Source organism: Lutjanus erythropterus, chromosome 9, assembly GCF_056507025.1.
Source record: "Lutjanus erythropterus isolate fLutEry1 chromosome 9, fLutEry1.hap2, whole genome shotgun sequence".
NCBI lineage: Eukaryota > Metazoa > Chordata > Actinopteri > Lutjaniformes > Lutjanidae > Lutjanus > Lutjanus erythropterus.
Window position 1 is genome coordinate 9,837,521 of NC_139325.1, and position 14,225 is coordinate 9,851,745.

Sequence of the window (14,225 nt, forward strand, 5' to 3'; positions counted from 1 at the left end):
AATGGGTACCACTCTGGTCTGCATTTAACCTACACTTAACCTTTTTATATCTGAAATTAATTCGATTGTAGTTGGTAATGTGTTTCAGTTTACAGTTCTTTATGGAGAAAGCTGATTTTAAATTTAGATTTATGATGTGGTATTTTACAGTTGCCATTCACCATGCCTGGAGTTACTCTGCTACTGTCTTGTCTGTGAATGTGCTTTAAACCAGTGGCATCACCCTTTGTTTGATGTTTTAAGATGTTTTTAGAAGGAATTAAAGGAGAAATCTGTAATATATTTACTGTAATAAATGTTAAAATTACCATGATATGTCATCAGACATAAAGGAAACAAGTTAAACTGAAATACTCTGAAATGCTCTCAACGCAGAAGCCACAGTGTCCCTGTTTGAAGTTCCAATTCTGGGCCAGAATAACAATTTTTGTTTGCCCGTTTCACATTAATTAAGAGTTCAAATTAATGCAGAATGTTCATCGAATGAGTAAGAGTCGTAAGAAATCATTGATAAGCTTGTAGAAGGAGCAGATGTTTATAACGGTTAAAATGAGCAATATGTTCACGGAGTCTGTCAGACAGTAAGACAGGTAGCCACTTAACTCAAAGCCCAGAGTGTATATTTTCAGTATTCATTTTTGCATTGCTACATATTGCACCTTAAAAGCACCAATTCTTGAACACAGCAGATAGCTGGAGCCAATGTGGTTTATTCATGCTTGATAATAATATTCACAGCTATTCGTGTTTCTTTACCCAATTTCCTTTTACCCAACTTTGCTGCAGTGTTTTGTAGCCAACATTTAATGCCATTCATAATCCCACTTACTGGAAGAATTCACTACAATGAGTCCTCCCTCAAAGACAGGCGGACATGTGGCCCAAAGTGGATGTCCGTGGTTAAGGAAGACAGAGCCAACCACCTGCCTTGAACACAGGTCATAACCAGGAGGTCTGGAGGAGCCTAAATTCACCCCCCACACACCCTTACATACAAGCACAATCTCTGTCTCTTATGCCCTTTTTGTGCAGACACATGGGGAAGGGTGAGTGGAGGGGTGAGGATGGTTGAGAGCACATATGTCATTAATTCTCCAGCCTTAAAAATGAGCAGAATGTGAAGGAATGCCCCCCTCTTGTTCTGCTAACTAGTCCGTCTATATCCCGAGAGGGAGGCACCGAGAGAGAAATATAAAGCAAAAACAGAGAAGGAAAAATGAGTGAGACGGAAAAAGAGTGACAGACAGACGTAGAGTGGTATTGGGGAAAAAAAAAAGTTGGTTGGGATCAGTGGGAATGAGGTCTGGAAGCTCATCCCAGTGGAGAGAAGCAGAAGGGCCCTGTAGCGCTGCTCTCAATCTGGCCAATGCAAACAGCTGCGGTGCTAACACAATTAATAGCCGGATGAGTTAGTACCAGACACAAGGCCACACAAGCTCCCCCCGAAACACACACACACACACACACACAGACACACACACGTATGAGCAACACAATGCACCCGCACACAGTTCACATATCAAATTCATCCAGCATTTATTCACATGTAGGCATAAAAATAGAAATATGACTCAATAATTTACAATATGTTCATAAAAAATGTCTGCATCATACAAAAACAGAGCTGTACGAAATAAAAGCTTTAAAAACTTAGCAGCAGACTTAGCAGCAAACACGTCTGACTTTTGTTTAGTGCCACCTACTCTACATGATCGTAGCAGGAGAACTCGTTCCTCACAACCACCCTGCCAAGTTCTTTTGGAATACAGTTTTAAAGAATGAAAATAAAGGTTACATTAAGGCTAGGGTAGGAAACATTGTTTTGGTATCATTGAGAATTTCCTGACTTTTCAGCATATTGTAAATCAAGTGGTTTGAGACAGAACTAGACCTCTGCACCTCCTCTATGGCTCTATTTTCAGTATTTAGAGAATCTGGCCCTTAACAGTAGACTTAAACCAATCACAAGTCCTCTCAGACTGGGGGCTCCTAGTGTTTGTTCCTACTAGTACAGCTGCACGTGCATGTTTCTTCAGTGAGACCCTGAATCAATGGCTGAAGCTCCCGCAGGAAAAGTCACTATAAAATTGAATTATAGTACCAGGAGTTTGTCAGCTCACTCTGTTACTTTTGACTTCATCTTCACTTGAGTTCACTCAAGTCTATTGCATGGCTATGCTGAGGGCCGAGAAGATTGGGCAGAGCTGAGACACAGAGCCGACAGACAGTTGCTCAGAACCAGATCCTCTTCCTTCCTTTTGACGAATGGTATAATCAAAAATCATACTGCCGGGCAAATTTATAGCAGCGTACTTTCTATACCATTTATACCATCCACCCTTAAGTTATATTTATGCATACTGTATCATGCAAGATATTGGTATATTTCAGTATATAAATACATTCAAATGAACACATTTTTGTTAAAAATATTGATCCCAGGTCTTCAGAGAGGTCACTGAAAACACGTACATAATTTTTAATTAACACTATGTCACTGTGGTGAGTTCTTTGTGTACTTCAAATAATGGTGACTGAACCTGAGCAAATCATCTTACAGTTGGAGACAATAAAGGTTGCAGAACAGTTTTCTGTGCTTGTCCTGCTACTGAAAGACATGGATGAGGAGGCGAACCAATTGCAGTAGTAGTGTTGGCCGCAAGGTGTGTTTACATTTCTGGGGAGGTGCACGTACGCCATAGCTATGGCATAGATTAACCGCAGTCCAGCATTAAGGGATAAGTCATGCTCAGCTTCTTTGAAAACAATGTATCTGTTACCAACATGTGCTCATTTGCACAGGTTTAAATTTTCTTACTTTGGAAAAATAAAGGGCCACCAACATCCTTATTTTCAGGTTTACTAACATTCACAGGTAGACCAAAGTGAATGGATTCTAATCCCCGGACCGTGGCTCTAGGCTCAACGTATGTGCACAAGCAAATATTTGTATTATTTTCTATTATTTTTTTTAACCAACCATGAACATCTGCTTCTTTTCTTCAAAAGAAAAGAGGTCTTGCTCCTGAGCTGAACTGTATGCCAGGCCTGCACTGTATGTCAATGTAGATGTGTGTTTGTGTCTCAGATGCACTAGATGGAATCCATTGTTGTCCTCCCCTATTTCTATCAGGGATGTAGGCTTCTAATAAAAGCTTATGAAAAAACATTTGAAATATGTGGGTATGTGGACATTTATTCATAGAGCACAGATGGAAAAGGCATCGTTTTTCTTTGCAACACAAGTGTCCAATGGCTGTCCTGAAAATCAAATCAGCCCTTGAAAGATGCAGGTGCAGACGAAATCCTGTGTGTGACCTTTTTGTCCAGTTTATACATAAGACATGTACAGAGGGTGCATCCCAATGGACTGTGATAATGATAATAACTAGTAACATTCTCAATAAATTATTCTTTATAATGCTTTAGATTGAAAAAAGCAGTAAATCGGCTGTATGAAATCCACTGTGGCCGAGTGAGCCGATGCCAAGAAGAGGTACATAAATATCTGAGTCATTAATTAAATGCTATTTTCCCCTGTTTGACTAGCTTTGTAGTAAAACAAGGTCTGGGTACAAGCTGGGACCCACTCTGGCACCAGATAGACAGTGTGGTGCTGACCATCCAACCCACACAGCTTGGCACTGGTCCAGGCCCAGACCAGGCCCCTTCCGCTGGCAGGAGGAGGAGGCAGGCAGTGGGATACTCAGCTGGTTGAGGTCAAATGCATATGTACACACATGTGCGGAAACACACACTCACTCACAGAGAACTAGGTTTCAATAGGACTCCAGTGCTGCACATAAACACTCGAACTAGCTCCCATCTGAGCCAGAAAGCATTATTAACCTGCCTGTCAACACAAACATACAAGGAAAGACAGTGAAAGGGAAATGGAAAAGCGCTCTCAGTCCCCATAGGCCAAGGGCAGACCCAAAGCTCTTTGAGTGACAAGAGCTTGCTGTGACAGGTGAAGATGACAGGCTACATTCACAGAGTGTAGCCATCATAAAGGTCACTAAACTGGAGAAAAATGTCCCAGTAAACAGGAGCAGTTCTTGACCCTGCCCTTTCAACTCAAAGCTTTATACCTGACTGAATATAGATGAGTTGCTGTGTGGAGAAGCATGTGAGAGGCTCGGGCTACTTCATAATGCTACTGCAATCATGTACACTTTGTGGATGTTAGAGGGTAGAGCATATAAGTGATAAGGCCTTGGAAGTGCAATCAATCTCCAGTTCTCATGTCAATCAGAACTATGAATAGTCAAGTCTATGAATCAAAATTTCCTCAAACTTGTTCAAACAAGTAAGATGTGAAAATGAAGAAGCATACTGGCTCTCTTTCTGTAATACTGAGGGCTAAAATAACAAAAAAAAAAAAAATCATATTGCAATTACTTTGACAGATATTGCAATATGAGTCATTAATTCGGTGGTGATTCTGGCATTTCATTTTCACAGAAAAGAATTAGAAGATGGTGATGTGATTTTTGTTGGGCTCCAAATATCTATATGGGGCTGCAACTCAAGATTATTCTCATTATCGATAAATCTGATTGAGGCAGAAGTTTCATAGCAACCAAGACGGCCATGGCCGGCGTGTCCCCTCAGTTTGACCTTATGCCCTTGAAAAAATGATAAGCCTTTGTGGTCACAGTGACCTTGGTGCCTTGCCCACACTGCCCCCAGCTGATTTTGCCATTTTCTCTCTGTCTCTTTCCTGTCAATACAGCTTTTAGACACCAGTGTCTTTAGCTGAGATTGTGTTTGGACAACATCAAGTGAAACGCTATACACATAACCAGTGGTGGGCTAGATTTCAAACCTGGTACGGACCACTGAAAAAGCTGGTTGTTTAAGTGTGATAACTTGCAGCAGAGAGAGTGAACAGGGCACATGTGAGAAAGGGAGCAAATGTGAATAGAAGTGTCAACATGATGTAATCTTTCTTTGATTGCAAAGCCTGATGTTACTCTATAATTCTGGAGCAGACTGGAGTCTCTGCTAGTCATCTCCTCTTAATTGCGCTGCTGGATGCAATGTCTCTCTCTATGGAGGCCAATTACTGCCATTGTGATGAAAAAAAAGGGAAACTTTCTAAAAATGAGTCAGTATCTCAAAAATCATGAGAACTTCCTTATTACTATTCAATGACTAGGTCTCATTATTTTAAGATATATTATATATAACACACTATTTAATATGAAGTCATTTTATTGAGTGACATCTGACTGACTTCTGACTGCCTTCAAATGTCCTGTCCCTGCACTTAGCATTAACCGATTAAAAACTACAATAAAAGCATCCTTTACTCTTAAGTTCAAAAACATTACATTATTTTTGTGGACTTCAAAATCATGATCTTTTCCTTGATGGCTGTGTTGCCTTGACATTTGCTGTTGTGCAATCAAAAAATTGACAACGCAAATTGCAAACCTGAATCTGTGGATTTTTGTCCCTATTAACTATTTAGTCTATAAGATGTCTGAAAATTGTGAAAAATGCCCATCATAACTTTCCAGAGCTGAAGGTGATGTCTTCAAGATTGCTTTTTTTGCCAGACAAAAAGTCAAATTCTACAATTATTCAATTTACAATGGTATAAACAGAGTGGCAACTCATTTTGAGAAGCTGGGACCAGAGAAATACAGGTCTTTTTTTTTTAACTTCTTGGCATTTTCACATTCAAAGCTTTTCATCTGACACAGCCTTTTAGTGAGCCAACTTTATTGAATTTGTCATCTGCTGGTATCTTTTCCTTCCTGCTGTTCCCATGAGCTCCTTTCAAGAAATTAACAAGGTCACACAGAACAGAGCCACTGCTTTTGAATTCTTGGCAAAAGATGTCAGAATTTTATCACCCACATATGTACATCCTATGAGGATGTAAAGATTGAATTAATAAAATAATATTAAGTGATCAATAGTGTGTGGGAGTTTCTTCTTCTTTCACTGTTGCTGCTAAGTCATGTTTTATATTTGTTAGTGGAGTCAATTAAAAGTAAACTTTACTGTACTTAACCGGCTGCAGTGATTTACAATTATTCATGTGTTGTTGTTTTTTTTTTTCTTACATGGCCAAAAGCAGAAAGGAAAGGAGTGGCATCTTCTTCTGTAACTCAGTGTTTTAAATAGGCATCCTGAATTGAATTGTATTGAATTGAAATCATGTCGTGGTGGACTGTGTGATATCAGCAAATATTGTATCCTTGTTCATCAGTTGTTATAATGTATCATGATTAAGCCTTGTTTATGCTTGCACGAGACACCATGGCACGAGACCCCTGTAGATGGTGTGCAACCCACGAGCTGGCACAGAGACATTTATGGTCCATGTGTTGTTTGTTGCAGTATTCTCCAAACACCAGAGGGTGTACAAACAAAATATTCTGTGCATAACCAGAAGAATGTCCACCATGGCTGCTCCCACTGACCCTGAAGAATTTATCTGCTTTTGACTATTAAAAACCAAACACAGCTTTAAATAATATATCATATAGCTGAATGCATAAATAATAAACTGCTTCCAAACATATCAAATTAAGGTGTACTGTTTGCACACCAGTCAATCAAAAATAATAAAACCTGAACATAGACAAAAGAGCAGCTGTCTGTTTTATTCCCTTGAGAAGTCTGGTACTTAACATTTTCCTCATATGGGAATCTTAAGTTCCTTAAATACACAAAAAACAAACCAATAAACCAATATTAAAAATATTTTAATGTTTCAAATGAAAATTATCATCATATTGTCATTTATAGCTGACAAAGTCCTCTGGTTATCCCTTACTCATGATCAAAAAGTTTATATGAACAGCTGATAAAATAAAGTGACAATATTACTGGAAAGGAAAGGAATTTGTAATTGTATGTATAATAATTTAGGTGAAGGCTATGGTGAAGAAGAATGATGAAGAAAAATGAAGATGAAGGCAACGAGAAAGGGTTAGAGTCTGAAATTTTTTTTTTTGCTGAGATACCTTGAAAGTGCTTTAATCTTGTCATTTACACCCCTACTATGCAAGTATGTTCTTAATAGGAAATACACTTTTTTTAAGAGGGCTGAGTGGATACAAGGGCTGCATATTTGTATTAACTGTATGGATGAACAAAACAATTACATACTGACCTTAATAAAAGTTCACTTGTGGTATAAGTGCACCATGTGAGTAATGGGTGCTGAGGCTTAAAGTCATGTCTCTCTATTCAGATGCATGTCAGTGGAATAGATTAGCCCTACTTGAAATTAGCGCAAATGAATGCATGAAGGTGTGTGCAATGCTTGCTGTCTGAATGCACAATTGTCTGCATGTGTGTTGCAGGCTGAGGTGGTACCAGGTGAGGTGGCAGCCTGCAAACACACACTCTCACACACAAACGCACACACAGAGGCCTTTCTGATGAAAGCTAGGTACCAGAATAACTGTCAAAGCTGCACCAGAGACGTATCCACTCATCCGACGTCAAATGTCCTGGTCACCCACCTGCACTACTAAACAGTGCAAGACCCCCCCTCCCAGTCACATACACACACACAGGGTGGACCTAACCAGCAGTGCACCATACTCAAACAAGAATCCAGCCGACCAAACATTCACACAGTTCATAAAAGAGAACAAAAAAACTGTTCAGTTCACAAATGAAGGGCTGTTTGTGCCTGGCACACAGCCTGTTAGACCTTGCTCTGGATCAAATATGACACAGGTGGCACAGCAGTGTGGCAAGTAGCAGAAAGGAAAATAGCTCGTTGCTGCTACACATTTAATAAGGTACAGTGCCATTGGTCTGTTTTGTGTATGTTGAGCTTAGAAAGGCATTCAGCTGGGACCAGGTGCTACCTGGATCTGGCTGGTTAAAGTGGCCATAACAACTGTGGCGATGGAATGAAAGCAGGTGAAAGCTGTGGCTCCTGTGTTGTAAACTGCTGCTGCTACGATGGAAAACTGCAATACTAACAATTATGCAGGGATCAACATTAATGTTTTTTTTTCATACTTGCCCAGTTGTACAAGTGGGTCAGAAATCTACTTGCCCAAAATCAATTTTTATTGCCCCAGTACAAATATTTTTATTTATTAGCATGTATCAAATAACAAAGACTAGTTCATTGTCATGTTTAATCTAGGGCTGCGATGTCTAGAAATGTCAGAAAGTGGTGAAAAATTATTTTCAAAGTCCAAGGTGGTTTAATATGATAACAGATGGAGAAAAGCAGGAACTCTTCATGTTCAGGCTGATGGAGCCCCCCCCAAAGAAAAAAAAAAAACACACGCACGAGTCTGAAGCTAGTGGCCAATTTTATGGAAATCAATATGAACAATATTGCCTTACTTCTGACAGAGTTGGTTGAAGAGGATCTTGGGATTGAGTGGACCTTTCCCTGGTTCTTTCATGCTCTGGAGGAAAAGAAACATGGCCGCAGTCAGGGGCTCTGGACTGGGCAGCGTTACTGTCAATGGATTCTGGAATATGAAGAGACCAAATAAAAATCAGACATTTACTTCCACATTTCAAAAGACTTTAACAAAACAGCATACAGATAGGGGCTGAAAACTACTAATATCACCATCTACATTACAAGCTTAGTGCATTGAAGCCACATGGTAAGCAGCCATGGTGGAAACAGTATTGCCATATTTCTATCAGTGGACACAATTCTACCATCGCACAGCATGTCATATATCGCCCAACCCTATTTGAATTAAATTGTTTAGTTTGGAGCAGACTAAGGCTTTAGAAAAGTAGACGAGATGGATAGCAAACTGTACCAGATTGGTCTCGACAGGTGGGCAGATCCTCAGTTTGTAACCTTTCTCCTTCACTTCCTGGATGAGGTCAATGAGCATGTGTGTCTGAGACAGGTTCTGTGGGGACAGCAGAATTATTTTCAGACAGTTTCTATCATCATTTTAAATCATCTGCACACAGAATGACATTTGGTAAAGGTATTGTTTAAGTATAACATAAGATCAACAAATGCTAAATAGCTAAACACCATACACAAAAATCAGTTGATCATCAAACTCCTTATATGCATTTAGTATACTATTCATCGAATGAAAACAAAAAAGTTATGATGCTTCACAGATATGAAAATGTATCCACACTTAGCTTGTGGCAATTCAATTTGGTCAATTAAAATACCCCTGTGAAATGTTATCACCATTTTAGTAGTGTTTAGGAAACTTGTGGCGAGTTCATTATTCTGAAAGAGGCTTTCAAATCTATCTATGATCTGTGAGTTTGAAATGTGGAGAAGATCCTTGGTGAGGAGATAGCCTGAAGCAGTCATTGTCCCTTCATGTTAGAGAAACATCTTTTCCTTCCCTTTCAAGAGATATTTGTTTTGTCACATCCTGGCAATGAAGACAGTTGCTATGGAAAACACACAATGGAGCTGGCATTGTGAATGCAGACACAGCTCGTCCTCTGACAATTATGTGTTTTCACCAGAAAGATTGCAATTTTCAAGGAGACAATACAAACAGACAGGGAGAGGGAGGGAAAAGCATGTAAAGCGCGCTCACTCAAATTTCAATCAACAAGGAAGGCCCTGAGGGTGATTAACAAAATGGCGGAAAAAAAACAGCTTCATTGTTGAAGAGGCATGTCAGTTTGCAGTCACCATGACACGACCAGAGAAAGACTGCGAAGGCTCTATAGCCGTGTTGTATTTTGAACATGCTTTGCACCAACTGAGTGCCACTCGTGTGTGGGTAGGTGAATGTGTCCAAGCCAGCACTGCATTTACTGCTGCACTGAATATACTTCAAAATGACCTTAAGGCCTAGCCTGTTTACACATACAGTCATTGTAAGACCGTAATCTTGTTTAATATATGCCAGACCTGTAAGAAGCAGCACTTGAGAAATGTTTTGTAAAGGCATAAATATTCATATTCTCATGTTAGCCTAATGAGTGACAGGGATATCCACTCTATCACAAGGTCTCTTGAGATAGAGCAGTGCAAGCAGGTTATCTGTAGTGAGAAATCCTCTTTAAATTGTGCTTCAGGTTTATAATGACAGACACATTTAATCACACCTACTTAAACAATTTCCTGAGGTATTTATTCTGAATAAATAGCACTGTATTATATTTCATAATGCATAGGATTGGGTATTGTTCAAAAATTGTAGATACCAGTACCGATACTGATACCTTGACTTGGACACTAGTTCCTAAACAATACTTTTTCGATACCAATTTCATAAAATTTGTTTCAACAAAAGAAGACTATGATTATAAAAAAATATGGTACAATTGCACACTTCAGAAGGTGATGCAAATTTTACTCTGCATATTGTATTAAGCCTAGATAACTGGGCTAAATGAAGACATTGAGAGAATACCTGTACAGTTTTGGACTAAATAAAAATAACTGTCAAAAGGAACATTAATAACAAACAGTAGTCTGCTTAATCCTGAGAAGAAAAAGAAGGGAATGACTGTAGATGACATTTATGGTTCTCTGACATAATGGCTGAGTGAGACCTCTTATATTCTCTGTGCTAAAGAGCAGCTATCCCAGGTTTGACCTTCAACTCCAGGTATTTCTCTCTGGTCTTTAAGTAACATCATGAAATGCTCTATCCTCCTTGAAGGAGAGGACGCTCAGGGGCTTCCATCTGAATGGACAATGTGGTGCATGGATTCACAGATGAGCTAACAGGTTAGCTGCACACTAGATGGCTAACAAGAAGCGCAAACTGTGGTGATTAAAAAATAATTAAACATAATTTTCCTGAATGCCTCTCTGATGTGAAGCATTAGACAGTGAATCACCAGCATTATTAGATTTTGATACTAGCATGCTGTGTGTTTATTCGTCCACTGATGCAGATGAGATTTATTCTTTAAGTATTGAAATTTGGTACAGAATCATGAGGTGTATTTCAAAACTATATAAGATCGAAACAATTTGGTCAGAGCCATAAAAGCAATGCAGTTCGGTAGCAAGCTCTGACAATGCATGACAAAAATTAGCCATATGCTGAGCTTTTTTTTCATGTCACCATTTTCTAAAAGCTTGGTTTATTCCCAAAGAGTAAAGAAAATATTTGGGCTTGAATTGACTCATAAACATACCAACCTGCATAACAGCGTTGAAGAAGCATGTGTTACCAAGGTTATTTATGCCTTTGACAGGGACCAAGGTGCTATTGATGGCTGGACTCTTGCCTCTGGGCGGGTCCGTATAATCTGATAGCTCCTCTTGCAACTTGATGATTTTAGGTGATGCTCCTGGAACACAGGAAAACAAAACAGGTCAGTGGTGCATAGCAATAGAAACCGTCGAAATTGTACATCTGTGGACAGTGCTCGAAATTGATAAAATAATATGTTTCTAAACCCTGATTCAGCTTTACAAAGACTTGGCAGCCAAACCTAAAGACACAGCTGAGATGGTGGCTGGGTTGTGACTTGGTTGTGATTGGATTTGATTGGTGGAAGTTGACCTTGCAGCTGGAAAATTTCTGCCTCTGTGAAATTGGGACTGCGGCAGGATATAGAAAAGATTGGGCTTAGCCTTGAAGCAAGACTGGGGCTGGGAGCAGGGTGCTGGGATGGCAGCTGGAAGGAAAGCTGGGTCATTTGGGAAAGCAGATGACAGCTGTAGAAGTTTCCGCTGGTTAGTGAGGGAGGGATGGGGGCTGGGGTTGGAGGGATGGCTCTCCAGAGCCAGCTGTTACTCTGATCACCAATGAAAACTAACCTTACGCAGAAACTCAGACACAGGTGGTCAGAATTTAACTGTGTCATACACATAGTCTGCTGGGGACACACAAGAGTAGGTAGCTGTGCGAGCTGATGATGCATCTGCAGCTAACAACAAATAACATGTTTTTGACAAGTGGTAGTGGAGCCCCTACATCAATGGAGCTGAGGTGGAGAAGGTGAGCAGATTTAGGTTCCTGGGAATCAAATCACAGAGAGCTTGTCCTAGACATCATGGACATACTTCAACCCTGGTTAAGAAAACTCAGATACTAAGATACTAAAATGCAATCATTGGTTTTATGCCCCGACAGCTGTCATTTACATTTTCAAATTCTTCTTTCAAAAGAAGTCTATATGGCGTCAAGTGTGATATAACTGCCAGTAAGCTACACTGTGTCACCTCTGAAGTGTACTTTCTTTCTTCAGACATACGCCGGTTGCTGCAAGTAGGTGGGGATGGAGATTAAAAAAAAAAAAAACTGACAGAATCACTGATTCTGCCTTTTGATCAATTTACTGAGATTGAAAACTCATTTCAATTGATTTTCAATTTCATATTGAAATTGTGATACCCATAATACCCAACCCTGCCACATCCTGTTCACCTGCTGCCATTTGATAAGAGATATAGAAGTATCCGCTGTCGTAACAGCATGCCACCGTAAAAATAGCTTACTAGTTTATTCATATTTTGTAATTCAAGTTTTGTTTTTTGTTTTAGTTTGAGTAGCATAGAGGGACTAGAGCTAGCATTTTGTTATACAATCCCGTGTTGTCGAATGACAAATAAATTACCTCTGTAACTTGCACGTTTCAGTAGCTACTGATTTGTGAACTGTTAAGGGATCTTGAAAGTGGAGGTCATGGTAGAGGAGGGTCAAGCCCCCATGTACACAATTAGCAGCTGAGTTAAAAGAAATGATTTGTATTCAACCAAAATTATTTAACATGGCATTGTCAGATTAATTTGCAAATAAATAAATTATCTGTCAGAGAGAACAAAAACATGAGCTCAGCAGATTTGTCTGGTCCCCAGGCTAAAAATCAATACAGTGAGATTACAGTGAGATTAAAGCTACAGCTTTGGGTCAAACAAGCAACTTTTGCTGCTACTCATTATTGTGAAGTAAATCATGGCTAATGTGAAAAAGTACATTCTCCTAAACTTTGCGTTGTTACCCAAGTGTCATAACGCCCAGGACAGAAAAAAGTTGTCATTAAGCTTTTTGCCACTGAGCAACAGCAGAGTCATTTAGTACAGAGTATCTGCTGATAGACACCTGTTCTAATATCCCCATTGTCTTCTATACTGTAACAGTCTACAGTCACATTCACAGAAACCACAGATAACGGACAATGTAGAACAAAATACTAAATTTCACTGTAATGGAATCTGCTGAATTTCAGCCACAAAAGTAACAGAGTAAAAACATGCTGAACAAATTGCACTTTTAAAGTCTCCTACTCTAGGCACCATAATTAATAAATCAACAAATAATAAGTAAATAAAGTCTCAATACTTTCTGTATTCTGTAAAAATCAGTAGGTGCAGTAGGGAAAAAATGTCTGTGTGAATACACTATGACAGTACATTCAGACTGAATATTAAAAATGGAGGTGGTGTTAATGGATTTAAAGTTAAGGGAGAGAGATGAGTGAAGCAATGAATGGAAGATAAGTAACTCTAGGAGGTGTAAATTGAGGCAGAGGTGTTCAATCAATGTGATACTGGAGAAGTTAGAAAATCTCAGGAGTTTAGCTTCATGCAGGATATCATCCGCTCTGTGATAAATGACAAGCTCAGGATAGTAATACATGGACTCTCTATGGAACAACAGTATCTTACTGGTCTTTACAGAGACTTCACCAAAAAGGAAAAAAAGGGTTCCACAGGATGGCTGCATTTTCACTTAAAATAGTGGTACCTACATATCACTCGTAGACAGATTAATCAGTCGGCTGTTTAATCATGCCAATTATCTGACATTGTGAGATAATGAGCATTGGTGGATGTCTACACTCACAGACATATCTGCAGTCAGCCTTGTCAGTGTGACTGCTGCAGAATGATGTTAGTGGTCCCCCTTGTGAGTTTTGGGAAGGCAGTGAAAAAGTTAACTTTCATGCATCCTGCTATAAATGTTGACCTAAATTTTATCAATCGCTATCATCTTCTTTAAACATTAACACGTTTCTCCAACCCTGAATGAACGCAAATCTAAATCTCTTGTCCTAATGTTGCAAGCTTTAGATATATATACGATAATGTATAGAATAACTCATCCTTTAAATAGTCATGTTCTGAAATCTACAACATAAACCAATGTATTTTCCAATCTAATTAACTTAAAAATTCCATCGAAAACTGGCCAAGATAACCGTGCATATTATATTATCATGTGCATGGAATAACTGAATTACACATGACTTTTCTTTGTTTTGAAATTAGCATTAATATAGACACACACATGTCATTGACTGCCCTGCTCCCTAAACATCTG

The 14,225-nt window shown here is 39.2% G+C and overlaps 1 protein-coding gene across 1 annotated transcript in view; it reads right to left on the reverse strand.

Moving 5' to 3' along the window:
* usp45 (ubiquitin specific peptidase 45) overlaps positions 1-14,225 on the reverse strand; it is a 46,539-nt gene that overhangs the window by 17,734 nt on the left and 14,580 nt on the right. The window contains exons 6-8 of the mRNA XM_084726106.1: positions 11,096-11,247; positions 8,772-8,867; positions 8,335-8,465 (exon numbers count right to left, since the gene is read on the reverse strand). Coding sequence (XP_084582232.1) covers positions 8,335-8,465; positions 8,772-8,867; positions 11,096-11,247 — 379 coding nt within the window. The remainder of the gene's footprint in view (positions 1-8,334; positions 8,466-8,771; positions 8,868-11,095; positions 11,248-14,225) is intronic.